This window comes from Pseudorca crassidens, chromosome 3 (genome assembly GCF_039906515.1).
Source record: "Pseudorca crassidens isolate mPseCra1 chromosome 3, mPseCra1.hap1, whole genome shotgun sequence".
In the NCBI taxonomy this organism is placed as follows: Eukaryota; Metazoa; Chordata; class Mammalia; order Artiodactyla; family Delphinidae; genus Pseudorca; species Pseudorca crassidens.
The window spans coordinates 170,515,246-170,542,747 of record NC_090298.1 but is presented as its reverse complement, the minus strand read 5'-3'; the positions used below and the strand labels follow the sequence as shown (position 1 = coordinate 170,542,747).

Genomic DNA, 27,502 nt, shown 5'->3' with positions numbered 1-27,502 from the left:
GCTGGAGTGGTGCTGGGGTCTCCTGTCACAGGAAGGCTGACAACTTTTTCCTTTAAGAGTCTTCACGTGCTTTCACTGATTACAATGCACGCGTCTATCTTTGCAACTTTGATTTTTAAATTAAAACGAAATCGCACACACTGGGAGAAAACACAACAGCGACCAGTACTGCTCTCTGTGGAAGGCCAGGTCCTGGAGCACTGGGTTTGGGCCTGACCTGCACACAGGCATACAGTGCCCCGAACCAGCTTTGTAATGGGGTGACCGCTCGCCGATCAGGGTGCCTCCCGGCCACTATGCCCTTTGTCTGTGGGAGAGCAGCCCAGCTACCCCTTGGGGAACGCAGGAGGGAAAGGGACGTTAAGGAATTGAGAAGTTACACTTACCCGGGGACTTAATATAAATAAACAAGTGACACCTGCGGGCCATGGTCTTCGGCGTCCCGCCCAAGCCCCGCCTCCAACTAGAGCAGGGACCTGGGGGGCCCCAAGGCTGCGAAGACACCTGCAGGGAGCTCCAGGTGCGCGGCCCAGGCCTGCTGCCCTCGGGGGAGCCCAGGGCCTTCCCACCCGCAGCCTCCCCCTCCCCCAGGGACCCGACGCCAGGACAGGCCCGTCGGGAGGCCCAGCCCGCACCTGGCACTGCCCACAGCTAAGGCCACTCACTCAGCAGTCTTTTCTTAAGTACTTGACCTGGGCCGGCCAGGCTCTGCCCTGGGGGAGCAGGGTAGGCAGGAGAGGGCCTGCGGGAGGGAGAGGGGACACAAGGTGGGGCGGGAGATTCCCAAGTAAGGGCCTGGAGCCCCAGGAGACAGAAAGCGGCTGGACTAAGGAGGAGGCAGGAAAAGGGGGGCCGATTCTGAGATGTCATTAAAGCGTCGGGTGGGCCTTGGGGTGTGGAGGTGGGTGGTCACCGACAATGACCCTAAACGCGGATGCCAGTGACGAGACCAGGGAAGCGGCGGGATGGCGGTGCGGCACTGAACGGGCATCCCGGGACACAGGCCTCGGAGGAGACGCGGGAGAGACCAAGGCGGACAGCGCAGCGGCAAGCAGGGGCCACCAGCCACTTGCGGGCGGGCCAGGGCGCAGGCGCGGAGCGGAGGAGCCGCGCGCCGCCGCAGGCCCCACCTTCAGGCCGCGCGCTGATTGGCGCCGCCGCCGAGGGGCGGGGCCTGAGGCCACGGGCGGGGCGGGACCTGTGCGGCGCCTGCGCAGCACGGGGCCCCCGCGCGCGGGCGGGTGGGCGGAGCGGGCCCCCCGAGCGGGGGCTGGCGAGCGCGGGGAGGGGGCCGAAAGGGCGGCAAAGCCGGCGCGCGCCCGGCTTGGGGCGGAGGGCGGAGGCCCACGGGCCGGAACAGCCGCGGCAAGTGGCGGCGGCAGCGGTGGAGGCAGCTGAGGCGGCGGCGGCGAGCGGGGGTCCGGGCGGCAGCGGCGGCGGCGGGTCGAGGAGCCGGGCGCGATGGAGCGGAAGAGGTGGGAGTGCCCGGCGCTCCCGCAGGGCTGGGAGAGGGAAGAAGTGCCCAGAAGGTCGGGGCTGTCGGCCGGCCACAGGGATGTCTTTTACTATAGGTGAATGAACGTGCCGGCCGGGCAGGGCCCCAACGGGCGTCTCCCAGCGGCCTCTGCGGCGGCCTGGGCGCCCCGACCCGGGCCGCGGCCTGGGCCCCGCGCGTGCGTTGTGCGTGCGTGCGTTGTGCGTGCGTGCATGCGTGCGTGCGTGCCGGCGCGCGGCGGGCGCTTGGCCCAGTGCGCGTGCGTGCCCGGCGGGCCCGAGCCCAGTGCGCGTGCGTGCCCGGCGAAGCCTTCGCTCAGTGTGCTTGCGCTCCCCCCCGCTGCCGCATGGTCCTGGGACCGGCCCCGGGTTGGCGGCGGCCTTTGTTCGGCGGCCGCGGCGAAGCGGCCGGCTGGGCAAGGGGCACCCCGGCACGGGCCAGATGCCGCTGGGAGGCGGGGGTGGGGGCTGGGCTGTCCCTTTGGTTCTCGTGGGGCGCTCCTGGGGCCGCGCGCAGTCTGGGTCGGGTGGGGATCCTGGGTTTCAGGGAGCAGGGTTCCCTCTGGGGGACCAGGGAGGGCTGCCTAGAGATGCAGGTTTCTGGGCCCTTCACAGGGTGGCCTGGTCCTGGAGCTGCGTGTCTTTTAAGAGCCGCCCCTCCCCCATCCTTGGGCACCGTGGGTAGTGGCCTCTCCAGTCGCCAGACCGGGGACGCGGCCTTTGTGAGCTTCTCTCACCCAAACTGGAGGGAGGGCTGCCCTTGGCCCGAGAAAGGTGGCAGGGACCCCCCCACCCCCAGTGAAACAGAATCAGTAGGCGGCTGGAAGCCCAGCCTCAGACCGTCAACCACCTGCTGTTTGCCTTTTCCTTCCTTTTTTTTTTTTTTTTTTTCCTCTTGATTGGTGGAAGATGCTTTTGTTTCTGAGCCAGGCTTGATGGCTCCCTCCCCTTTGCTTTAGGACCCTGACAAAAGAAAAGCAGGCGGGACACCTGCCACGTGTTGAATGCCTGCCAGGTGTTGGGGGGTGTGCAGCAGGTCCTGGGCCTTTGCTGTCCTCGCTTTGGGAGGAGTGAAGGAAGTGAGCAGGGTAAGGATGGCAGCTCATCCAGGACAAGCTCAGGTTCTAGTGTCCAAAGAGTGCTGGTGGCCCTCCAGTGTGTACTGTAATTGGCTGCCCCTCTCGTAATGTCAAGCATGAAATAGTGGGGTTATGATCATCTTTTAGGGAAACGTGTGTATTCCCCCTCACTGCGGCTGTCTGTGACGTCACTCCCTCGCTGGCTGTTTAGAGAAGCTTCCTTCTGGGTGCGTGAAGAGGCCTCTCACCACCGCCCCTCATTTAATTCTGAGCGCACTGGTGTTCTCACTTCTTCCTTTTAGGTCTGAAGAATGAGGCAGGTCTCTGTTCCTCTAGTCCTTTGTTAATTTAACAGATGCCTCTGCAGCACATGCTGGGTGTCCTGGCCATTCAGCTGGGAGTGAGACCTGGGCCCTCCCCTCCTGGGTGACAGCTGGTGCCCCAGCCATCACCCCGTTGCTTTCATAGTTAACAGGTGATGACATATGCAGAGAGATGTGGGGGTCTGTGAGGGGCAGATTGATGGGAGTGCCTGGTCGAGCTGGGTGCGGGTCAGTGAGGGCTTGTCTGGGGAGGCAGCACAGAGGTGAGCCCTGGCAGTGGGGCCAGGAGGAGGGTCCAGGCAGCGCCAGCAGCCTGTGAGGAGGCTCAGGAGCTGAACCGGGGCCAGCGTGGCTAGAGGGCCTCAGCCTGTCATCGCCTCACCTCTTGTCCCCACCTGCCTGGGAACCTCTCCGGGCTTCCATCAAGTGGGACCCCGCTCCAAGGCCCCGCCCCCGAGCATAGGGGTCTGGTGGTAGGGAACAGCTCCAAACTGGGGCTGGACAGATGGAATTTCAGTTTTCCCACGGCTCCAATGAGAGGTGAGGGCCTGAGACAGGATGCAGGGTGCGGGGTCCAGTGCCACTCCCAGGTCTCTGGTGTGGATGACCTACCCTGTCCCATCAGGTCGGAGGTCTGGGGGGGATGTGATATCTTTTCTGGAATGTGGGCCCTTGGCCTTCTCACCACCTGATGCCGAGCCAGGTGTCTAGGCAGGGAGCACAGATGGATTTCCCTGGTTCTCTCTCTCTCTTTTTTTTTTTTTTTTTTTTAATATTTATTTATTTGGCTGCGCCAGGTCTTAGTTGCGGCACATGGAATCTTCGTTGCTGCTTGCGCGATCTGTAGTTGTGGCATGTGGGATCTTCTACTTGAGGGATAAGTATCTAGTTCCCTGAGCAGGGATTGAACCTGGACCCCCTGCATTGGGAGCGCGGAGTTTTTTTTTTTTTTCCCCCGGTGCGCGGGCCTCTCACTGTTGTGGCCTCTCCCGTTGCGGAGCACAGGCTCCGGACGCACAGGCTCAGCGGCCATGGCTCACGGGCCTAGCCGCTCCGCGGCATGTGGGATCTTCCCGGACCGGGGCACGAACCTGCGTCCCCTGCATCGTCAGGCGGACTCTCAACCACTGCGCCACCAGGGAAGCCCGGAGCGCAGAGTCTTAACCGCTGGACCACTAGGGAAGTCCCTTCCTGGTTCCTTAATGCAGAGGGAAAGCAGATCTCCGGTGCTGTTGAGTCGGACAGACCTGTCCTTGGATCTTAGCCCTGCCCCTAGGGATGTGGAACCTTGGTTTGCTAGTCCAGAGAGTGGGAGAGAGCCAGTGTGTTCTTTGCAGGAGAGGTGGAGCGACCTCACAGACAGTTCTGTAGGACTCACCCACACACCCCTCCAGCTTGGTGACCTGGCCCTCAGGACTGGGAGATGGCGGTGGAGCATCTGGTTACAGCCGAGCATTTTCTTTGGAAAAATCATCTCCCTGCCTGACATTTACAATCCAGGCAAGAAGTTGAGGACTTGGAAGTTAGCGTCATTCTTTGGGGTGTGTGGAATAGAGAGGACTTTCCAGAGCTTTTTTTTTTTTTTGGCTGCACCATTGCAGCATGCAGGATCCTAGTTCCCTGACAAGGGATAGAACTCACGCCTCCTGCCTTGGGAGCGTGGAGGCTTAAACCACTGGACCACCAGGGAAGTCCCAGAGCTCTTTTTTTTTTTTTAAATAAATAAATTTATTTATTTATTTATTTTTGGCTGCATTGGGTCTTCGTTGCTGCACGCGGGGTTTCTTTAGTTGCGTCGAGCGGGGCTACTCTTCGTTGCTGTGTGTGGGCTTCTCATTGCATTGGCTTCTCGTTGTGGAGCATGGGCTGTAGGTGTGTGGGCTTCAGTAGTTGTGGCACGCGGGCCCAGTAGTTGTGGCTCGTGGGCTCTACAGCGCAGGCTCTGTAGTTGTGGCGCATGGGCTTAGTTGCTCCGTGGCATGTGGGATCTTCCCGGACCAGGGCTCGAGCCCGTGTCCCCTGCATTGGCAGGCAGACTCTTAATCACTGCGCCACCAGGGAAGACCCCAGAGGTCATTTTAAAGGTGCAAATACTCAGGAAAGCAGGAAGTGCTCGGCAGGTTGACCCCCCTTCCTTGGGCAGCGGGCTCAGCTTGGCCAGAACCAGCTTCATCTTGCTGTTTGGGCCTCACTGGGCATCTCGGGTTACAAGCCTCCTTATAGGCCTGGGGTCAACACTCACTCATCACGGCTCATACAGCCCTGCATCCGGCCCAGGCCCTGGGCTCCGCGCTTGGTGCTGGCTCCATCCCCATGACGGCCCCAATGCTTCAGGGTCCTAACCGACTCAGCCGAGGGCCACCAGGCTTCTGGCTACCTGTCTACTCCACCGGGTAGGCCTGTTTCCCTAGAAAGACCGCAGTGCTCGTTTTTGTTCTAAACCTGTGGTTTTACTGCAGAAGTTTTTTTCTTTTATTGGATAAAACAGCTCATTTTTCTGTCCCAATACAGATCTGCAAAACCTGTTTTTAAAATTGAGATATAGTTCACATTCCATACGATTCAGTCTTTAAAAGTGTCCAGTTCAGCAGTTTTCATGCACCCATCACCACTCTCTAGTTCCGGAACGTTCTCATCACCCCAAAATGAGCCCTGTGTCCATTAACTCCCCAGCTCCTCGTAGCCCCCATCCACTCTCTGTCTTGCGTTCACTTTTGTGACAGCTTCATTGAGGTAGGAGTCACATGCCATACTGTTCACCCGTGTAAAGCGTACAATTCACAGGTAGCAGCACCCACCACCACGGTCAAAGTTAGAGCCTTTTCCTCCCCCCAGAAGAGCCCTAGACCTTTAACTATCTCTGCCCTTAGCCCTGCTCCCCAGCCCCTAGTCTACAGTTCTGCGTTTCTGTTTCCCTGTCCTCATGCATTTTTTAAAGCAGAACAGCAGCAGGTGGGGTGACTGGAGGCCAAGAAGTGCTGGCGAGTGCTTGTCAGGGTCCTGGCCCTCTTTGTGGCCATAGTTGGAGCCAGAGTCGGGACTCAGGGTCCTTTCCGCTGCTCCAGGCACGTGGACCCTGTTCACGTCAGCCAGCACAGAGCATAACGGAAAAATGGATCTTCCAGAAGAGTCCACGGGGGTCTCAGAACCCAAGGTGGTGGGGCTGGCCCTGACCCAGGTGAGGCCCTGGTGGGGCTGGAAGGGGTTCCACTCTTCACACTTTTGCCACTTGTCCGCAGTGCCCAGGGACACCTGGAGGGGGCGGGCGTGTGCTGGCTTGAATTCAGGCTCAGCCTAGAGGCTCTCAGGGGAGATCAGCAAAGTGCAGGCCCTCGTTAGCCTCAGATGGAGAGTGACAGGGACGTCCTAGACGGGTGCCAGGCCTGCTGGAGGATCATGTGTGCCGCTCACTGGTTTCTAGTACATTCAGGGCTGTGCAACCATCACCACTAATTCCAGAACATTCCATAACCCCAAAGAGAAGCCCCAGTCCCTGACAGCCAGGAACCCACTCTCTGTCTCTGGATTTGCCTGTTCTGGACGTTTCCCATCAGTGGAATCACACACTGTGTGTCCTTCTGTGTCTGGCTTCTCTCACTGAGCATCATGTTCTCAAGGTCTGTCCACGTTGTAGCGAGTGTCAGGGCTTCTCTCCTTTTTGTGGCTGAGTGATGCTCCCATGTGTGGAGGGACATCTGGGCTGTTTTCACTCTGCCCAGAGAGTCATGCTGCTGTGAGTAATTAGGTGTAAGTTATTATGTCGACATGTGTTTTGATTTCTCTTGGATACTTAGGGGTGGAATTGCTGTTTAACCATTAGAGGAGCTACCAGACTGTTTCCCAAAGTGGCTGCAGGAGTCCCCGTGCCCAGGGACGTGTCATTATTAGTGCTCACTGGGTCCCGTTCTGGTCACCTGTAGCATGAGCTCTGAGTCTGCACTGCAGCTAGAGGTTGGCGTTAGCTTTTTCTAGAAAGGCGAGTCCGCTGAGCTGGTCCGTGGGGTGAGCAGGATGGCAGAGCTTCACAGCCAGGTTTCAGGCTTTCCCAGCAGGTCTCGCCTGGGCAGCTCTTTGGTGCCCAAAGAGCCCCAAAACTGAGGTTTTACAGCCCAGCCCCCCAAGGACAGGTCCATAATGCTGTAATGGACCTGCTATCCTTGGGTCTTTTCTCGAGAACATGGCCAGATTCTGCTTCTGGAATGTTCCAGAAACTCCAGCCAGGCTCCCAGGGCTGGGCCCCATCCTTCCGAAGGTCGGGGCGTCCATCCCTGCTCTCGGCCTCAGCATCTGCTGCGCTGGGGAGAGGGTGGACCGGCTTGGCCTGGCGCCCCCCTCCCGGCTCCCCCCTCCGCTGACCGCGCTGTGTCTGCAGCCCGAGCGGGAAGAAGTTCCGGAGCAAGCCCCAGCTGGCGCGCTACCTGGGCGGCTCCATGGACCTGAGCACCTTCGACTTCCGCACGGGCAAGATGCTGATGGGCAAGATGAACAAGAGCCGGCAGCGGGTGCGCTATGACTCCCCGAGCCAGGTCAAGGTGAGCCCACGCTGACCGCTGCTGGGTAGGGCTCACCCACCGTCCTGGAGTTAGAGGCCTAGCTACTCACTGTGGGGAGCTCAGCAGCTGTGGAAAAGCAGAAAGAAGACAGGAAACCGCCCATCATCTGTCCCCAGGAGAGGCTCGGGCACGGGGCATGGGAGGCGGCTCAACTCTGGTCCACACTTGGGTGCCTGGTGACCAGTGTGTCTGTGGGTCTTTGATGGACTCATGTTCGGGGGACTTTGTTCCCTGCCCCGACTGCAGAACAGAGGTGGCCAGGGCGCCCCCAGTCCCGTTCTCTGCGGAGAACGAGGCGCGGGAGGTGAGAAGGGCGGGGTGGGGGGATGAGAGAGAGCAGGTGTGTGTGCGGAGTCCCCGCTGCGGCCGCACCGAGGGCAGCGAAGCGGCTGGGCCTGGGCTTGGCGTTGCCTCTGGATCCGTGGGTGCCACGGGGTGTGTTGGTGACTGGGGCCTGTTCCCCGAAGCCCCTTGTGGGGCACGGCTTTCTCGCTGACGGGGAAAGCCCGCTGAGGACCCTGCCCGACCCTGCAGGGCAAGCCCGACCTGAACACGGCCCTCCCGGTCAGGCAGACGGCATCCATCTTCAAGCAGCCAGTGACCAAGATCACCAACCACCCCAGCAACAAGGTGAAGAGCGACCCCCAGAAGGCCGTGGAGCAGCCCCGGCAGGTGAGCTCCAGCACTTGGTCCACTCTTTAGAGCTGAGTCCGCGGGCCCGGGGCCCCAGCGCCGCGGTCAGGAGCCGTCACCCCAGGGCACGGTCCCGCGGGCACCAGCACCCGACACGCGTATGCGGGGCCTCCTCGGGCCGGCTGCTGTCTTGAACAGATTGAAAAGATCCCACAAATGCAGTTTTGTGATCTGTTTTCCAAAAACTGAGCCTTAGCCGCGTTTTCACGCATCTTTACAAACGCCCGGTAGATAGCGGGGTGTGGAGGTGCTAGGCCAGGGCAGGGGGCCATGGCCGTCAGAGGGGGAGACGCTCAGGGACCCTGCAGGACATGGGCCCCGCCATGGCCAGCCGCCCTGGGTGCTGTTCCATTTGGGTTGGAGCCCTCTAGGTAAGAGGTCAGAAACCTGTGGGGCTGCCTGTCGCCCCCCTCCCCAGAGTCTGGAGGTGCACTTGAGGGTGTGAGCTTGTTGCCCGTCCGGGGGCTCCTGGGTCCCCTGTCTGCACCAGGCGGTGCCCACGGACAGCGCTTGTTCGGGCTGTGACAGGGGTCGGCCAGGGCTGTTGCCCTGGGCCTGTGGCTCAGCCCGGGGTGGAGGTTGGACCTCCCAACCCCCAACTCCAGGGTGAAGGGGAGCCACAGACTGTCCGATGGCGCATCTGACGTCCTGGGTCTTCGTCCTGCCGGAAGCAGGGCTTGGGGTTTCTCTGCCCTGTGAGGACCCCGGGGCGCGAGCAGCCCCAGCAAGTGTGGGGGTCAGAGGTCACACTGAGACCCCCATCCTGGCCGCCTAGGGTCGCCTGCTGTGGGAGCAGGTGGCCTGGCCGTCCCGTCGGCCTGACGTCTGTCTGTGTGGCGGCAGCTCTTCTGGGAGAAGAAGCTGAGCGGCTTGAATGCCTTTGACATCGCGGAGGAGCTCGTGAAGACCATGGACCTCCCCAAGGGCTTGCAAGGTGACCCCCTGCAGGGGGCAAGGGGGAGATGGAGGAGGGATGAGGCCCGTGCTCCCCCAACCTGGGGCCAGCCGGGCTGCACCTGACGCTGGGGCCGCGTCTGGTCACGGGGTCCTGAAAACACTCGGGGGTCTGGTTTCCCTGCCGCGCCATAAAAGCATCCCTGTTGTCCCTGAGAGGGTAGTTGTCTCCCTGTATGTCGTGGAGTGACCGCCCCCTTCCAGCGTCCGGGTGTGACATGGAAATGGCCAGGGAGGGCTCGATTCAGACAGGAAGACGTCTGGGGGAACAGGGCTCCTGGCCCTGCGACGGCTCCCCTGAGTGGGACTGCCCGTGGGCTGTGAGGCCCTGGCACACGCAGGACCGGGCAGGGCCTGCTGTAAAGGGAGGTTCAGAATGAAATCGGGGCTGAGGGGGCAAGGCTGGTGCCCGCAGCGACCACCCTCCCTTGCCCGGCAGGCGTGGGTCCCGGCTGCACGGATGAGACGCTGCTCTCGGCCATTGCCAGCGCCCTGCACACCAGCACCATGCCCATCACCGGGCAGCTCTCAGCCGCCGTGGAGAAGAACCCCGGGGTGTGGCTCAACACAGCCCAGCCGCTCTGCAAGGCCTTCATGGTGACCGATGAGGACATCAGGTAGCGTCCCACCCCCCCCACGCCAGTATCCAGGTGTGATGTGGAAGTGGCTGGGGGAGGGCTCAGTTCAGACAGGCGGGCGCCTGGGGGGTGGGGCAGCCTGCAGGGGCGGGAGAGGACAGGGCTCTTGGCCCTGCGATGGCTCCCCTGAGCAGGACTGCACGTGGGCTGTGAGGCCCTGGGTCAGGGGGCGCTGGCACATGCAGGACCGGGCAGGGTGGGCTGAGGGGAAGCAGAGCACGTCCCGGGCCCTGGATGCTGGGCCTGTGCTTGGCCAGGACCCTGTGGGTGGTGTCCAGGTGTGGGTAGAGCTGTCTGGGAGGGCCTCCTGGAAGGTGGTTGGAAGTAGCTCCTGGGCAGGAAACATCTAGAGGTGCTGAGAGGGTAGAACATGCGTGGTGTTCAGCTTTGAAACATCAGTGCACAGCTGAGGTTGGGAGAAGGCGGAGGGGCTGGATGGCAGAGCAGCTGCACCTGGAGTGCTGTGGGGGGCAGTCTTGGCACTGCAGGTAAAAGCCAGGTGGGTGCGAGAGGGCAGCCCTGTGCCCCGAGAGAGGCGAGGACACGGCGGTGAGACCACACACATGTGTACACACACACACACACAGAGGTACACACGTGTGTACATACACTGCACGTATGCACAAACACGTACACATATGCATGTACACGTACATGCACACATACACGCGTGCATGTTCACATACGTGTATGCACAGGGCTCATCCCTAGGGAAAGGGCAGGAAAAGAGCACGACTGTCTGAAAAGTCCAAGCAGATCTTTAAAGCACAACTTGCAGAAATAGAAAGTCAGTGAGGTGGGAACCGTAGGTGTCAGGTCCAGCAGTGGCAGTGGCTGTGGTCCTGCTGGGAGGAGGGACTCGTGGCCGGTGGAGGGGAGCGACAGGCACAGAGTCAGGTCCACGTGCTGAGGGGGGCACCTTAGAGGCGGCAGGGAGGGGACAGGGGTCCTTGGCCCGGGCCGGCAGCTGCCCTCTCAGCGGCGCTGATTTGGGGAGGGCCTGGGGGCTGTGCTGGGGCCGGGGGCGGGAGCGGGGGCGTCTGTCTGGACGGGGCGCTTGCAGCGCCCCCGTCTCCCCAGAGATGGACGTGCCCTGGCCAGCAGGTCTTCCTGTGTCCGCAGGAGGCAGGAGGAACTGGTGCAGCAGGTCCGCAAGCGGCTGGAGGAGGCGCTGATGGCCGACATGCTGGCTCACGTGGAGGAGCTGGCCCGGGACGGCGAGGCGCCACTGGGCAGGGCGGGCGCTGACGGGGATGAGGACGACGGGGACCAGGAGGAGGGGCCCGACCAGGACCAGGAGATGGAGCACGTGTAGAGCAGGCACTGGCCGGGTCCCAGCTCCAGCTCGCGCGGGCAGCGACCACGGGTGAGGGGTGGTCCGGGTCCCTGGGGCCTGCCTTGTGCCAGTGGCAGCAGTGCTGGGCCGGGCGCCTCCCGAGAGCACCTGTCTTCAAGGAGGACGGCCTGCCAGGCACGGATGGTGCCCTCTCTGTCCCTGCACGGGCCCCACCCGCCTGCCCTCCCGCATGGGGCCACCTGCAGACTCGGCCCTCACCCTGCCCAGGCGTGTCCCCTCCCCTGGGCCACGGGGACATGGCTGAAGCACGGCCTCTCGCCTGATGGACCCCCCATGTCTGCCCCTCCTCGGGGTCATGGCTCCACACTGAACTCGGGCCAGCCTGGTCCCCGTGGCTGCTGCCCTGGACCTCTCGCACAGGACAGCTGCCACTGGGCCGCCTGCGAGGCTCCCCGCGGGGCTGGAGAAACATTTGTGGAACTGTCTCCCCTCCCGACCTGCACACATGAGGGACGGTATCCCGGACCGCCCATCAGCCCTTCCAGAAGGGGATGCAGGATGGCTCCCCAGGGCCCACCCGGCGGGCACAGCGCTCCCAAGAGCAAATGGCACAACCCGGACATTTTCCTTCAGTAAAACTCATGGTAGAGGTGAGGCCGATGTCCACGTAGCTGCTTAACCTTCTGTCTGTTGCACACGGATGGGAACTCAGGCCTCAGCGCCTGAAGACCTCACTGTCTGCAGCCCGGCCCAGCCTGATGGTCAGCGCCGCGGACAGAGAACTAACTGCTCACGGCCGGACTCGGGCCAGGCTCCAGGCCAGCGCCGCCATCGGCTGACCTCCAGGCCTCAGTCTCACCTCATAGAACAGGGACAGTGGCGCTGATCTGGCAGGTGTGGGGCCTCCCACCACCTGGGGCTTCTGCATCCCCATCCCAGGCGCGTTTCCTGGCCAGTCCTGGGCAGCGGCCTCTGTGGAGCATGGGGTTTGGAGGCGGTCAGAGTCACGCTGTCCCCCCCTGCAGCAAGTGCCCCTGGCCAGGGGAGCTTCTGCTACCCTGAGTGGACCCCGGGCCAGCCCCCTTCCCTCAGCCCCAGGAATGCCCTTGGGGTGGCCCCCAGCCCCTCCATCGCCTGGAGACACGAACCCCGGGCCGGTGCAGCCCCAGGGCCCGCCAGTCCTGTCCCAGCCCTGCCACACGCGCGGCCGTTACTGTCGGGGGGGCGGGGGAGCCTGGGTCGCTGCCTCATCGGGCCAGACACCGTGGGCTGCCGTGGCCTGCCCGGCGGGGTGACAGTGGCAGTGGGAGCCCCTCGGGGCTGGGACTCGCTGCCCACTCCCTCCAAGGACTCTGGCCCAGGAGGTTGGGCTGACTGCATCCTTCCTAGTCCAGTCAAAGCACAAAGCCCTGAGGACTGCGGCCGCTGCACTGCGGAGGCCGCAGTGACACTGCCGGGGGCCAGGCCATCACGGGCCCCAGGAAGGCCCCTCCACAGAGGCTGCGGCCCCGAGGGAGGCTCCTGTGGGTGGGGTTGAATAAAGCGTGTCGGGCCAGCGTGGTCTGGGGCCTTGGTTTATCAGAATCCCAGGTTTTGTGTCGCAGCGCTGGGAGCCTGCCTGTGCTGAAGTTCATCATCCTGCCCTGGGTTGGGGGATGGGAGGGGATGGCAGACCCTTGGCCTCTCCCAGGCAGGGTGGGCTTCCCATGGCCCCAAGTGGGGCCTCCTGACACTTGGGCCCCGGCAGTGTTGGCGTGAGAGCTGGGTGTGGAGGCTTCCTGAAAGCCAGCACACTTGGGTACCTTCAGCGCAGTCCCCGCAGCTCCCTTGGAGGCCCCTGCCGACTCTGCGGGTGGGGGCGGGGCTGATGCCAGGTGCGCCCATGTCCTTCCTGGGAGAGATGAGGACCTGTCAGTGGGGTCCACGCCGGGAGCTCAGCGGGGGCTCCTCGTGGCCCGGCGCAGGGGCAAGGGAGAGGGTGTGGCTGAGCTGACCTTGTAGGCCCGGGCCAGTGCCGACAGGTGGCTGGGGAGGGCGGTGCTAGGACATCGGCCACACCGGTCCCCTTTTCAGCTGCCCTGCCACCCCTGGTCGGGTGGTCATTGCTGGCTTTTCTTCCGACCCAAAGCCAGGGCACGGGAGCTGGGAGAACCCTGGCCCCTCACCTGCCCAGGCACCCCAGACTGTTTTTTGCAGGCAGCAGAGGGTCTGCCTTGCCCAGGGGGAGCAGGGTCCCTCCCCAGCTGCCTGGACCCCCTCCTCACCCCTACCGTGTGGGTCTCACAGGTGTGGGCAGGGCGGGTCCTTCCGGAGCCTCCAGGGGAGCATTGGTTCCCGCCTTCAGCTTCTAGAGGCGCCGCATCCCTGGCTCGGGGCCCCTCCTGCATCCTCACAGCCAGCAGCGCATCATCTCCCGTCTCTCTGTGACCCTCCCGCCTCCCTCTTATAAGGACCCTGTGATGACACTGGGCCCCTCGGGGAATCCAGGGTCATCCCTGTCTCAGGGGCCTTAACCCCACCTGCAAAGTCTCCTCTGCCCCGTGAGGTGACACTTCCACAGGTCCCAGGGTGACTTTGGGGTACATTAGCCTGAAGACAAGTTTTCCTGTCTTGCCGAGGCCGCCCCTGGCCACATGGCCTCAGCTTCCACCATCTCTTCTTTCATCCCCAGCTCATTCCAGCCGCTTGGGCTTTGTCCCCACTGTCCCCTCAAGGGGAATGAACAGCTGCTACAGAAGCCCTAGGACTGGCCAAGCTCGGGATGTATCGGGTTTGCAGAGCAAGGGAGCTAGAGGTGACCGGAGGCAACGATGCTTGGTGACAAGTTGGGAGTTTCCCGGTCAGAGAAGAGGCAGCGAGACCGGCTGGAGCAGAGGGGCCAGCTCGGATTTCTGGAACAGTCCACCGGGACCCCCCACCAGCCACATGTGGCTCGGAAGTTCAAACTGGTGACAACAAATTACATGTTGCGCTCCTCAGCTGTTCTGGCCACATGGGGCTGGGGGCCATGACTGCACAGAGCAACAGGTAACATCTCCATCCACACCATCTAGAACACGGGTTCTGAGCCTTGGCGGGGGCGGGGTGGGTGACACCTGTAAGATCAGTAAGTCTTGTCAAAAACTGACCACACAGGGCTTCCCTGGTGGCGCAGTGGTTAAGAATCCGTCTGCCGTTGCAGGGGACACGGGTGCTGTCAGGCCCACGACTTTTTGTTGAAACCATTTGGGAAAAGAAATTCTGTTTCTCCCGGGACTTGGAATTGGGAGAGTGCGAGCCGCTGGGCAAACGGATCTGCTCAGAAGAGTGAGGCTGCTCAGCACAGAGGAACCCAAGCCACAAGGGGGGCCTCCCCAGGACCCCATCCCCGCCCACACTTTGCACTTTGAGCCGGTGGATTCCCTCTTCTGCTTAAGTCAGTTTGAGCAGACATTTGTCACCTGCAGCCCCGAGTCTCTCCTTGACCACGTCCCTGCTGACCCCACCTGAGATGCGCCACAGCCGAGGCCTGGCTTGGTGGAAAACACCGCCCCCCCGGGAGCCTCCAAGGACCGTCCTGGGGCTCCACCTGCTCGGATGGGGGGGTGTTGGTCCTGCTCACGAAGGCGTCATGGCCACCCTTCCCGGGGCTGAGCTGCACTCCAGGTTGGGGGGAGGGGGGAGCTGGCAAGGAATGGGATGTCGCTGCTGCCTGGAGCTGGCCCAGTGCCCACGTGACAGGGCACCTCCTTAAGGGATGGGGCAGCCAGGGTCAGAACAGGAGAGTGCCGTGTTCTGGTCGGGGGCAGCACCCCAGTCGCTCCAGGCTCTGTCCAGGAAGCTACCACAGGTACCAGGACATTCCAGGAATTTCACTTCTAGGTCCTCACACCCAGATCGCCTGCCCACTGGGGCTCTCAGCTGGCCTGCTCACCTCCAACCTCCAACCTCCAACCTCAGGTGAACCCGATGGCCTGTGTGCTGTCTACACTGCAGCAGCCAGGCCAGCCATCCATCCAGTCATCCGTCCACCCATCCAACTTACGATAAGGACACGACTGAACAAAGCAGAGAAAGGCCTCTGCCCTAGTGGAGCTGCCACTCCAGTGGGAGAGAGACAAGAACTACGATTTTAAAAATAAGTAGAACATGGAACACCTGCTGGTGGTAAATGCTTGGGAGAAAAATAAAACCAGGAAGGGCGATCAGGAATGTGTGGCAGGGTTGCAATTTAATAGGGTAGTCAGGGGAGGCGTCAATGAGAAGGCAACATCAGAGCAAAGGCCTGGAGGTGAAAGAGGGAGCCTTGAGAACATCCGGGGGAAGAGCGGCGCAGGCAGAGGGCCCAGGGGCAGCACCATGCTTGGCACGTTGGATGAACAGTGAGGAGGCCCGTGGCCATGACAACTTCTGTTTTTACTGAGAGCCATGGGGAACCATGGGAGGGTTGGGACGATCCGCCTGCCCAGAACAGGCCACCAGCGAGGGCAGGTGTGGGGTAATCTGCCTGGCAGAGTCCTCCTAAGAGGATGAGGGCCCTCATTTTCCTGGGACCAGACAGAATTAGCCTCGGGGACCCTGCCCTGCCCTACCTGTCCAGCTCTGGAGGAGCCTGGAGGGCGAGAGGGCCCTGATCCAGCCCCCCAAGCAGTGTGGTCCTGGCACTGTGTGTGTCCTCCAGCTTCCTTCAATCTGGTGGGCACCAGTGGTGGTGGATGGAAAGGAGAATGATGAGTAGGCCCAGGTCCCTCAGCTCAAGTGACTGGCAAATGAAGATAACCCCTGTGACCCTGGCAGAAAGGAATGAGAAGTCCCTTCCTTCTGGCTGGGCTTGGTGAACTGGATAGGGGGTGTCAGCTAGAAGCCCTGGAGCCACTCCTCCCCGAGGGAACTACCCACTGGAGTTAAAAGGACCCAGAGATGGAGAGCCACAGCTGAATACTGAAGCACCTGGATCTAGCCGTGCCTGAAGTCAGACCGTACCCCTGGACATTTCAGTTCCTGAAGCTCACAAAGACTCTCTTCTGCTCCGGATGACTTGATTCAGGTGTGAGTCCAGTGCAACCCAGAGCGGCTTGGCTAGAAAACCCTCCCCCTCGAGGATGGAGGTTGGGGCCTCTTGGGCAACACTAGGAATTCCAGGAATGAGGGTGAGCAGCTCAGTGAGGCCGGGAGGGGAAGATGGACCTGCAGACGCCCAGCAATCATTGAGGGTGGAGGCTGGGCCATGGGACCACTGGGTCTGAAGTGCCCACCTCCCCACTGCCTCCCCCAAGTCCCTCCTGGCCCTGACATACGACAACACCCAGAGGCATCTGGAGCCTGCCAGCAATTGCCCCAAGAAGTCTTTATTGGCCCCCAGGGCCCTGATTCAGCTTCAATGCAGGGGCCACCCAGTAACCCCAATGAGGGTGGTAGTCTCCTCTGTTCTCGAAGAAGTCTGTTTTTCCAGAAAATAAAAAGTCCAGGGGGTGGGCTGGGGGAGGTACCCCCCCACCGACCCACCGCATCTCCTCCAGGTCACTGGAGGGTCAGGGTGCTCTGGTCCCTCTCCCGCTAGAACTTCTGGTTCTTGCTCAGCCGGTTGTGGCGCCAGATGTTGTGTTTCCGCAGCAGCCGCCAGTACTCCCGGGTCTCAGGGTCCAGCTCCTCCAGATTCTTAGGGGGACCCACGTTCATCTGGAACAGCCTGACGGGGAGTGGGCAGAGTCGGGGTTGCAGAGCAGCCCCCTTCCCCGCGGCTCCCCCACCCCAGACCCCCTGACCTCAGGGCAGTCCCTCCCCACCCTGAGGACATGGAACAAGGGAGCACCCCTATCCCAAGGGTGCTGGGATCTGAGGTGGGCGCACGCCAAACCTTCTGCCTCCTGGCCTTTGTCCGTGCCGCCTGCCCACCTGTAAGGCCTCCCCACCCACTCGCTCAACCTTTCTAAACCTTCCCCAGCTTGAAGGATTGGCACGTGGCAACAGCTTCCGCATCCTGCCACTGCTCTCAGGGCCAAGAGCAAAAATTCCCCCTGCAGCCCCCTGAAAGCTGGGCTCCATCAAGTTCCTGCCCTGTCTCGCCCTACTCTCCATCTTGCCTCCCGGGGTCCACTAAGAAACCAGGTGCAGTTCTGCCTGGAGCCTGTGCACTGGCTGTTCCTGCCCACCTCTAACGCTCTGTCCACCCACTCAGGTCGACTCACACACCACCTCCCCAGGGAAGCCCTCCCGGATCCTCAGATTCGGTTAGCCAGGCCCTCCTTACCCAGTCCTGGCACACTCACCACTCTGGGTACTCGGAATCCGGCTTCAGGACCACATCCTGGCCCTCCTTGTAGATGTTGACACCCATGGCGTGCGTGGTGAGCCGGATGGGGTCTGTACACACCTCTGGGTCCTTCAGGGCCTCACCGACCACAGCACCTTTGCCCCCCTTAATGACTACGGTGGGGGAGAATCATTTCAGCCCAGCTCCACCCTCGGGAGGCCAGTCGTCCCTTTCTGCCCTGGCTGGACCCTGTCTGCTGCACTCAAAATGATTTTAACTGGGACACGGATAGTGCATTAAATGACACTGATATTCAGAGAAACCAAGTCATTCCTCTTCAATCCCATTTTCATTCCTTCTCTTTATCTCACGAAAAAAGAGCCTCCGCTGGCTGCTCTGTGTCTTTAAAACCTCACGTCTGCCAAATCCCTCCTTACAACAAAGGAGATTGGGCAAGGCTGTATCCAGAGAGAATTTAAATAACCTTGTTTTGGTTTTAATACTTAGATGGGCCCCAATTTCTGGTGATAACCTGCCAAAGGTGACTAATTTGGAAGCAGAAACGTCACAGGGACCCAAGTCCATGACCTACTCCTACCCCCGCCCCGACATTAAAAACAAAAAAACAAAAAAAAACTTGGGCCTGCGCACTGAGTCCAATCGCGCCCTAGGTACCTCAAACTGCGCCTGCGCAAACAGCTTAGCCTCTACGCTTGCGCGCTGACTCTAGGACGTGCCTCCCCAACCAGCGCTTGCGCACCACCAACTCCCCAATGTCCCTATCATTCTCATCTTGGTCCCTCCTAACCCAGCTCACCCGGTCTCTTGGCATAATCTCGTACATGGAGTCTTACAGAAGCGGCGGGGTCCGGGAGCTCCCGAACCCGCCAGCCGGCCGAGCTCCACGTAGCACCTAAGAGGCGCCTGGCCGCCATGACGTATCCCGGCCGCGTGCACGTTCACGTTTCCGGAGGACGTCTGCGGCCGAGGGGTGCTTGGGAGTTGTAGGCTCCTAAAGATTTATGGGAAATGTATTATTCCGGCCGTAAGCATATGTTAATTGTGATTTCTTTAAACTTTTGTAGATATCCCCAGGTACTGCACGAGGCGACTTCCAAAGGATGTCTGACTTCTTGCCCTTCAGTTACTTATCACTTACTTTAAGTATCACAACTTATACATCCTTGATTCTAGTCAATGAGCAATTACTGAAAACCTAAAACTAATAAAAGTTAACACCATTATTAGGCTCATTATTTTCTAAATCTATTGCTAAATCTGTAACCAGCTCGATTTCGTTTAATTAGGAGGTAGGTGCTATTATTATACCCAGTTTACAACTGAGGAAGCCGGAAGTTTAGGGAGGTAAAGTTAAGCCAGGCGAGCCATGCGGCCGCCCTACTGAGTGCCACACCGGAGGTCTGTCTACAATATGGTCCCCTCGTCGCTTCCGGTGTCCCTGGAGTCGAAAGAGTCCGCCTTTCACGCTCCTTTAGTATTTTCCAGTCCTATTTCTTCCCATCTGCCATCCCTTGGAATAATGAGCAAAGCCGTAGCAGTCAAGCAGTGGCTCTAAACCGCACTTTGCAGTTCAGGAAACAGGCTCAGAAGCCAGCCCGAGCTTTCACTGTGCGTAAATGAAGGCTCCAGACTCGAACTCACGGTCCCAACATCTAACGCCCCCGCGCGGCCAGGCTGGCTGAGAGAACTACATTTCCCAGCAAGCCCCGCGGGCGTGCGCATGCCCAGTGGTCCAGGAGTGCTGCGCGGACAGATCTGCCAGCGCCCAGTCCGGGAATTGGCGAGCGGCGGCGACTGGCAGGACCGGACAAGCCAGGGAGCGGGGTTCTGGGGGCCGCGCGGGTTGAGGCCACCTCGGTTTGGGAAGTGAGTGTGCCGGCGGAGCAGAGCGGGGTCTGGAGCCAGCGCCTGAGGTCACGGGTCTGAAGTCTTGAGTCTGGGGTCCGCTAGAGGACTGGGGTCTTAACTCAGCTTTAGGCTCGAGTTGTGTCTTCAGGTTGCGTCTGAGTGGACCTCAGTCTGGGGTCTGAGTCTGGGGTCGATCTTGAGGGTGGCATTGGAGGTTTTGAGATGAGAGTCCGTTTTCTGGCATCTTGGAACTGTAGTATTAAGTCTGGAATTCTGAGTCTCAAGTCTTGGACTGAGGTCTTGAGTTCTGCGTCTCGGCGACCTACACCGGTCGGGTCTATATAGTCAGAGTATGTCTCCAGCCTCCACATCTCCGGGGAGGAAGACTTGGAAGAACCAGGACTGGGGTGAACAGGGTCCACGGATGGGGAGAGGTCTGGAGCAACGGGTACAGGGGAATCCCCCGGGGTTTGGAGCCTGGGAAGCCACAGCCTTGCAGCTGCTCATTCTGCACCTCAGTTTCCTCGTCTGTAAAATGAGGATCATAGCAGAACCTTCCTTGTGGGGTATGATAGGGATTAAATTATGTGTTCTGTATGAATACATACCAGGTGAGAGCCTGGTACCAAATTGGAAGCCAGGAAATCTCATCTTTGATTCTCTCTTTCAGATGCTGGCTTGAGCCCAGGGTCCAGGCATGGAATTCCTGACAACCTCCCAACCCCCTCCAGGACCTCCAGCCATGGACTTGGAGGAGCCCAGGGACACACTTTCACCCTCTCAGGACCTCACCCCTGATTGCCCGTGGGACCCGGCACCAGGAGGCCCCGGCAGCCTGAGTCAGATGGAACTTGACGGGCTAAATATTCAGGACCTGCTGCAACAGTTTGAAGCTCTGCCAAGTGATCTGGGGGGCCTGTCCCCAGACGGACCCCCGTGCCCCTTGCACATTGCCACTGGCCATGGCCTGGCCTCTCAGGACATCACCGATGCCCATGGGCTCTTGTCCGCCGAGGCTGGCCGGGAAGACTTGCTGAGCCTCTTGCAGCAAGACGAACGCCCTCCTTCCCAGTCAGGTCCTCAGGAACCTCCGGACCCTGCTCCTCGCCTGTTGCAGCCCCCTGATGACCCAGAGGGGGATATGGCCCCCCAGGAGTGGGCAGAAGGAGCCTCTGTCGAGCAGGACGAGGGCAGGAGCTCAAGCAGCTCCCCAGAACTCTGGCTGGAGACAGTACCTCTGGTCACTTCTGAAGAGCCACCTGCCAGTGCCCAGGTAGAACCCACCCCGCCCCCCCAGACCGCTCCACTGCTGGGAGCCAAACAGGAGGACTCAGGCCTACCCCTCTTCTGTCTTCTTCCAGAGCCCTGAGACCCTGGCTTCCTACCCTGCCCTCCAGGAGGGTGAGTGTCCCGCCCACCCTGGCCCCAGGGACTTCGGGGTTTCAGAACAGCCCGACTCAAGCTCCCAGAACCTGGCACAAAGTTTGCCAGTAACGAGTTGCTTCTAGAGAGACTCTGAGGTTGGGTTCGAGTAGATTCCAGACAACTGAAAGAAGAGAGACAGTCCTGAGAATGTTCTAGAATGAATAGGGAGCGTTAGGGCAGACTTGGCAAATTGTAGCACTTGATTCTAGAGCAAGGGTTGGTAAATTACCATCCGTGGACTTTCTGGTATGTTTTGTGAGCTAAGACGGCTTCTGCATTTTATTTATTTATTTTTTAATTAATTATTTTTTGCCATGCCGTGCAGCATGTGGGATCTTAGTTCCCCAACCAGGGTTCGAACCTGCGCCCCCCCTGCAGTGGAAGTGCGAGTCCTAACCACTGGACCGCCAGAGAAGTCCCATGCATTTTTATTTTTATTTTATTTTATTATTTTTTTTAAATTTATTTTTGGTTGTGTTGGGTGTTCATTGCTGCTCATGGGCTTCCTCTAGTTGCGGTGAGCAGGGGCTGCTCTTCATTGCGGTGCGCGGGCTTCTCATTGCAGTGGCTTCTCTTGTTGCAGAGCACGGGCTCTAGGCGCGCAGGCTTCAGTAGTTGTGGCATGTGGGCTCAGTAGTTGTGGCTCGCTGGCTCTAGAGCACAGGCTCAGTAGTTGTGGTGCACGCGCTTAGTTGCTTCATGGCATGTGGGATCTTCCCAGACCAGGGCTCGAACCTGTGTCCCCTGTATTGCCAGGCAGATTCTTAACCACTGGGCCACCAGGGAAGCCCCCATGCATTTTTAAATGGTTGAAAAAACTTGAAAGAAGAACATTTCTTGACAGGTGAAAACGATAGGCAATTCAGATTTCAGTGTCCGCAAATAAAGTTTTATCGGGACAGAGTCACGCCCGTTCATTAGCGTGTTGTCGGTGGCAGCTTTCATATTACAATGGCCAGACTGAGTAGTTGCAATGGAGACCATCTGGCCCACAAAATAAAAAATATTTACTGTTTGGGCCTTTGCAGAAAAGTTTGCCAATCTGCTCTCAAGGCATGAGAAGTACCTGTTCTGGCCACCTGGAATGTTCTAGAACATTCTCCCCCACACTATCTGAGGCTCTAGGTCAAAGAACAAGTTCTGTGGTTGTGGGAAAGGAAGCTGGTTTGAACTTGTAGTTCCAAGAAGGTTCTAGAGTCATGGGTGGAGCTGTGATTCACCTAGAGAGTTCCAGACCTAGCATTTTGCCTGTGGTTCTAGATTAAAGTGACCTCAGCTGATGAGGGTGTTCTGGAATGATGAACAGAGCTGTCAGGTTCTACTTAGACTGGGGAGTTCTAGAACCATGGAGTGAATGGAATTTATCTCTGGTTCTAGACCTTTAGGAGCTGTACTAGAACTGGGCAGAACTGTCCAATTCAAGACAGTTCTACAGCTATACAACAGAAATAGAATTCGAGGCACATGTCACTTGAAATTTTTTAGTTATCCACATTAAAAAAGCAAACACTTTTTAAATTATCTTTATAACATTTTTATCTTTATCTTTAATAACATTTAAATTAAGCCCATATATTTAAAATGTTATTTCAACATACAATCAACAGTTTATAATTTTACATTTTTTTTATGAGGGTTTCTAAATCCGGCATGCATCTTCCACTTACAGCACATCTAAGTCCAGACCAGCCACATTTCAAGTGCACAATACCCACATGTGCCTGGTGGCTACCATATTGGATGGTGCAGTTCTAGAACCCAGAGCAGAGTTATCTGTTGTTCTGGAATGCTTAGATCATGAAGGACAGTGGGCAGAACTGGCTATCCTTTAAGTTCACTGGAATGTGGTTTCATTCCCTGTGGCCTGTGGTTCTCCAAAAAGCAATAGCTATTGATTAGAATATTCTAGAATCACTGGCACTGCTGTCTGGCTCTAGGTTGCTCAGGGAATTCTAGAGCCATGGGGGCGAAGCTTTTTGTGGTTCTGGGCTGGGTTGGGGGGATTCTAGAACCATGAGCAGAGTTGGATTGTTCAGATCATTCTTGGAATTGCCCCGTGCATCTGCAGTTGTGACTTATTGAGGGGGTTCTGGAACCACAGGAGGAGCTTCCCAATGCTGCATTGATCAAGACGTTCTGGAATCACGTAGTGGAAAAGTGTGATTCTGGAGCAGTGTTGGTTTCTAAAATCCCAGGCAGAATTCTGTGGTTTGAGACGTGTCAGGGTGTTCTAGAATCACAGATCAGGAACCACCTGGGTTTCTGGACAGTAGGAGAGTCTGAGGTATGTGGACAGTTGCCCCTTTCTACTCTGTCTGGGCAGTTCTATGACCACGGGGTAGAGTTGTCTGTGGTCCTGGGCCGATAGAGAATCCTAGAGCAGTGGGCAGAGCTGACTGGCTCTAGATTGATTGGGCTTCCAGAACCATCCAGCAGAGTTGACTATGGTTCTATAATGTCAAGGGTTTTAGAAATAGGAGTGGGACTGTCTGGTTTTAGCCTGACTCCTGGAATTCTAGCCACACAGGGCGGCGCTGGGTGTGGGCACAAGAGCTGCTTCTGGCTCTGGTTCTGGATACAGAGCCTGCTCCTGAAACCGCGTCCTCTGCCCGGGAGTCCTTGAGCTGTGGGCAGAGCCAGCTCTAGACTGACGGAGGGCTCTACATCCATGAGGGCCGAGCCACTGACCTGTGGCTCTGGCTGATGGGGTGGCTCTGGGGCCGTGGGCAGGCGTGTGTGGCTCCAAGTGCCAAGCCGCGGGGCAGAACTCTCTGTGCTTCCAGACCATTCAGGGCTCTGGGCAGAGCCCACAGGGGTGGACGAGCCTGGCAGAGGTTCTAGGGGGCTGACCCGTCTCTGCTGTCGCCCTCAGCGTCCGGCCCCTGTGACCACGAAGACCTCCTAGATGGTGTCATATTCGGGGCCAAATACCTGGGCTCCACCCAGCTGGTGTCTGAGCGAAACCCGCCCCCCAGCACGCGCATGGCGCAGGCCCAGGAGGCCATGGACCGCGTCAAGGTGAAGCCAGGGGCCGGCAGGTGGGTGGGCGGGTAGGTGGGCTGCAGGCCGGGTCCCCCGAGGCCCTCTGAGCCTGGCGGGTCAGAGTCTGGGTCTTTGGGGGCTTCCACGTCCCACCCCGCCCCCCACAGGCCCCCGATGGGGAGACCCAGCCAATGACAGAGGTAGACCTCTTCGTCTCCACCAAGAGGGTCAAGGTTCTGACGGCTGACTCCCAGGTACGGGGCCCAGGCCTGGCCTCTGGGGCGTGGGCGCCTCCACTGCCGAGCGAGGCCCCCGCAGCCCACCCAGCCTGGTTTCCCCACCCCCTCCAGGAGGCCCTGATGGACCACGCCCTGCAGACCATCTCCTACATCGCTGACATCGGCAGCATCCTGGTGCTCATGGCCCGGCGGCGGCTGGCCCGGCGGCCGGCACCCCAGCCCCACAGCCGCCGGCTCTACAAGATGATCTGCCATGTTTTCCACTCAGAGGACGTGAGCAGCGGGCTCCGGGTGTCCTGAGGGCGAGGGGGAACTCACAGTGGCCCCTGCTCTCCACCAAAGCCCCACCTGGTCGCACTGTCACCCCAGCGTCCTTCCGTCCTCACCCTCCTGAAGGCCCTGAGCCATATATTCCAGGCCTTCCTGTAAGAGCCTCAGACTGGCAGCTGTCTCCCCAAACCCTCCCTGCCCCAGGCCTGTCTCCCTTCCCCTCCCCCTAGATGCTCGGCCAGCAGCTGGCAGGTCAGTCCCACTTGGGGGTGGATGGGCTGGTAGTAGGGATGTCAGTGGCTGGGGGGGACCTGAAGGAGGTGGGTGGGACCCCCAGAGAGGTGCCGCTCACCCCACAGGCCCAGCTCATCGCCCAGGCCATCGGCCAGGCCTTCGCCGTGGCCTACAGTCAGTTCCTGCGGGAAAGTGGGATCAACCCCAGCCAGGTGGGCTCCCAGCAGAGCCAGGGTGCCACGGGCCCCGGCCACCTCCACAACGGGGACCTCGACCACTTCTCCAATAGCGAGAACTGCAGGGAGGTGAGCAAGTGGGTCCCCCACCCCGGCCCACCAAGTGGCCCTGAAGGCCTCCCGCGCCCCCCACCCACCTCCTCCTGCCTCCTCCAAGCAGCCCTCAAGCGCCACCTGTGACCCCCCAGGTGTGCATCGAGAAACGCCGGGGTGAGGGTCTGGGCGTAGCCCTGGTGGAGTCGGGCTGGGGTTCCTTGCTGCCCACGGCCGTCATCGCCAACCTGCTGCACGGGGGCCCCGCCGAGCGCTCAGGGGCCCTCAGCATTGGAGACCGCATCACCGCCATCAACGGGACCAGCCTGGTGGGGCTGCCCCTGGCCGCCTGCCAGGCTGCCGTCCGCGTGAGTCCTCCGGGGTGGCCGGGGCAGAGGGCCTGCGAGGGCCCCCCAGATGGCAGTCCCCCCCTCCCCACACGGCCGGGAAAGTGAGCCCGAGGCCAGGTCTCTGTGTCTCAGTCCAGAAGGGGCAAGTAGAGCTTCAAGTCCTACCCGCACCCGTGCACTCTGGGAAACCGAGGCTCAGAGAGGGTAAGTCCAGGGACACCACTCTGGTGCGGGAGCAGGATTGGAACACAAGGCCTGTCCTCTGTGCCATGAGGCAGCAAGTGTATTCTTGAGTCTTGACCCTCGTTGCCCAGACGGGGAGACTGAGGTCCAGAGATGGGGAGGGGCCTGGCCAGGCCAGAAGGGCAAGTCTGACGCGGTTCACGCAGTGTGTTACTGAGTGCTTGTAACCCTGCCTTGTGGGCACTGCTAGAACCTTGCTTTTGACCATGAGGAAACTGAGGCCCAGGGAGGTGAGAGGTGGCACAGCTCTGACTCCAAGACCACCCAGCTCTGGCCTGCATTCTTAACCACTTCTCAAGGGGTCTTGTAGAATCTATAGGTTCCATTTTATGAGTGGGTAAACAGGCCCAGGAGGGGCTGCAGCCCAGCAGGAAGTTTGGCAGCCCCCCCGGAGGCCCAGCCAGGCCAACAGCCCCCATCCTGTACAGGAGGTGAAGTCTCAGACGCTGGTGACCCTGAGCATCGTCCACTGCCCGCCGGTCACCACGGCCATCATCCGCCGGCCCCACGTCCGCGAGCAGCTGGGCTTCTGCGTGGAGGACGGCATAGTGAGTCCCCAGCCCGCGGACCCGGTGGGGGGTGGGGGGTGGGCAGCCCCAGTCGTGGCCCCCTGGGCAGCGTGGCCCTTCCTGTCCCCCCAGATCTGCAGCCTCCTCCGGGGTGGCATTGCCGAGCGCGGGGGCGTCCGCGTGGGGCACCGCATCATTGAGATCAACGGGCAGAGTGTGGTGGCCACGCCCCACGCCCGCATCATTGAGCTGCTCACGGAGGCCCACATTGAGGTGCGCTGCGCGGGGGTGGGGGGGTGGGGTGGGCGGGGTCTGAGTGGGAGGAGGCCGCCTCCAGCTGCCGCCTCCTCTCCGCCCCTAGGTCCACATCAAGATGATGCCTGCTGCCACCTACCGCCTGCTCACAGGCCAGGAGCAGCCGGTGTACCTGTGACCGGCCACCTTCCCCCCACCACTGTGCCTTAGCCCCCGCCGGCCCCGGAACTCCGTCCGCGGACCCTCCTCGGCTGGCCAGGGCCCCAAAAGTTTCTTGGTTCTATATTATTTTCTTATGTAAAAAATTAAAAGCTTATTGAATGGGCAAAGTCTCAGATCTGGGTCTGTGGGGTTGAGGGAGGAAAGACAGCACGCTACTCTGGCCCCTTGTCCCTGGAAGTCACTAGAAGCCAGTGCTGTGAAAATACTCCATTTATTAAAGACCGGGCAGAGGGAGGCAGGTTTCCAGGTTCTGTGTGGGAAGCTGAGTCTCAGCTTCAGGGAGAAAAAGGGAGGACAGGCCAGCCGGCCACCTGGGAGGGGTCACAGGTCAGTGGCCGGTCCCCAGTCATAGCCATCTTCGTCAGAGGACTCCACATCTCGAGCTCGTGTAAACTTTTTCCTCAGAGCATCCCGCTCATATGTCCTGGGGATCAGAAAATAGAACAGAGGCTGTGGGTGGGGAGGGTGTGGACTTACCTACCATTATCTGAGTTGACTCTGGGCTAGGCACAGTGGGTGCAGTCAGAGATGAGCAAGACTTGACAAACTCCTACACATCCTTCAAAGCCTGCTCCAAATTCCCCTCTTTCAGGGAGCCCTCCCAATCCTCCCAGGAAAAGGATTCCTACTCCCATGGCCCTGACTATATGGGACTTGGAATAGCTCTGTCTGGCTCTGTCTCACTCAGTAGGCTCCCAACACCACGAAGGCATAGCTTGGTTCTAGGTCTCTTCTCCACCCCATACCCTGAGTCCCAGGGGGAGGGTTGAGGTCCCCCAATGTGGAGTACAGGGGCTCTTACCGCATGCTGTCCTGTCGCCGTTGACCCTGTGGGTGGTGGCCATCCACCTTGCAGAGGGAGAAAGAAGGTTAACACTTATCCCCCAAGTATGATAAACTGGGATGAGTAACCACTCCATCCCACCTCCCCACCTTTGCCCCCGACAGTGCTACCCACAGGCTTTCTCCTTGCCCCCACAGAAGTCTGGAGCTCATCCCCAATTTTAAATGAGAAAACAGCCTGGGACAGGGGAAGGCCTTGGCTGTGATCTCCCAGTCTGTCAGCAAAGGGGCAGCGGGGTTTCCCATCTGTGACTTTCCTCAGAGGGCTGTTGTCAGGAGTTCATAAATGAATTCGTATATGTCAAGTGCTTAGAGGAGAGCCTGCCCCATAATCAGGATGCCATGGACAGTTGAGCAGGTCGGGTACTGCGCAACCCCACGGAGCACCATTCTACCAGAGACATCATAGACTCGTACATTTTTACATTTCCCTAGAGAGGGTCTGGAGGAATTTGTCAAATTCACAGAAAGGCACCTTGGAGGCTGAGGCAGCCGCACAGAGAATAAGTGCTAAGTCAATATTTGTTAT

General features: G+C 59.7%; 4 protein-coding genes across 13 annotated transcripts in view; 2 read left to right on the top strand and 2 right to left on the bottom strand.

Moving 5' to 3' along the window:
* The first annotated feature begins 1,249 nt into the window (after positions 1-1,249).
* Positions 1,250-12,615, top strand: MBD3 (methyl-CpG binding domain protein 3). Of its 5 annotated transcripts, none has more exons than XM_067734324.1 (6): positions 1,260-1,571; positions 7,269-7,428; positions 8,023-8,121; positions 8,986-9,076; positions 9,536-9,713; positions 10,857-12,615. In XM_067734324.1, the coding sequence occupies exons 1-6, from the start codon at positions 1,462-1,464 to the stop codon at positions 11,047-11,049; spliced, it is 831 nt and encodes a 276-aa protein (XP_067590425.1). In that variant the 5' UTR covers positions 1,260-1,461; the 3' UTR covers positions 11,050-12,615. The 5 variants fall into 5 exon arrangements, with proteins under 5 accessions (XP_067590427.1, XP_067590425.1, XP_067590424.1 ...); XM_067734323.1 differs by having other exon boundaries at positions 1,266-1,571; positions 7,984-8,121; XM_067734325.1 differs by having other exon boundaries at positions 1,269-1,475; positions 7,984-8,121.
* A 2,607-nt stretch (positions 12,616-15,222) lies between these two features.
* On the bottom strand, positions 15,223-18,242 carry MRPL54 (mitochondrial ribosomal protein L54). 2 transcript variants are annotated; one of them, XR_010942557.1, is made up of 4 exons: positions 18,081-18,242; positions 17,280-17,436; positions 16,516-16,699; positions 15,223-15,772 (listed from the first exon to the last, which is right to left on the bottom strand). XR_010942557.1 is itself a non-coding variant. In XM_067734329.1 (3 exons), the coding sequence occupies exons 1-3, from the start codon at positions 18,196-18,198 to the stop codon at positions 16,567-16,569; spliced, it is 408 nt and encodes a 135-aa protein (XP_067590430.1). In that variant the 5' UTR covers positions 18,199-18,241; the 3' UTR covers positions 16,343-16,566. The 2 variants fall into 2 exon arrangements, 1 of the variants encoding a protein (XP_067590430.1); XM_067734329.1 differs by lacking the exon at positions 15,223-15,772 and having other exon boundaries at positions 16,343-16,699; positions 18,081-18,241.
* A 748-nt stretch (positions 18,243-18,990) lies between these two features.
* APBA3 (amyloid beta precursor protein binding family A member 3) lies at positions 18,991-26,237 on the top strand. 5 transcript variants are annotated; one of them, XM_067734318.1, is made up of 11 exons: positions 18,991-19,150; positions 19,803-20,405; positions 20,494-20,533; positions 23,430-23,575; positions 23,707-23,793; positions 23,890-24,051; positions 24,408-24,587; positions 24,707-24,919; positions 25,573-25,692; positions 25,786-25,926; positions 26,015-26,237. In XM_067734318.1, the coding sequence occupies exons 2-11, from the start codon at positions 19,830-19,832 to the stop codon at positions 26,084-26,086; spliced, it is 1,737 nt and encodes a 578-aa protein (XP_067590419.1). In that variant the 5' UTR covers positions 18,991-19,150; positions 19,803-19,829; the 3' UTR covers positions 26,087-26,237. The 5 variants fall into 5 exon arrangements, 4 of the variants coding, with proteins under 4 accessions (XP_067590419.1, XP_067590421.1, XP_067590422.1 ...); XM_067734319.1 differs by having other exon boundaries at positions 19,031-19,177; XM_067734320.1 differs by lacking the exon at positions 23,707-23,793.
* An 88-nt stretch (positions 26,238-26,325) lies between these two features.
* The window catches only part of TJP3 (tight junction protein 3), a 29,438-nt gene continuing 28,261 nt past the window's right edge, over positions 26,326-27,502 (bottom strand). The window contains exons 20-21 of the mRNA XM_067734317.1: positions 26,933-26,979; positions 26,326-26,554 (exon numbers count right to left, since the gene is read on the bottom strand). Coding sequence (XP_067590418.1) covers positions 26,452-26,554; positions 26,933-26,979 — 150 coding nt within the window. The 3' untranslated portion in view covers positions 26,326-26,451. The remainder of the gene's footprint in view (positions 26,555-26,932; positions 26,980-27,502) is intronic.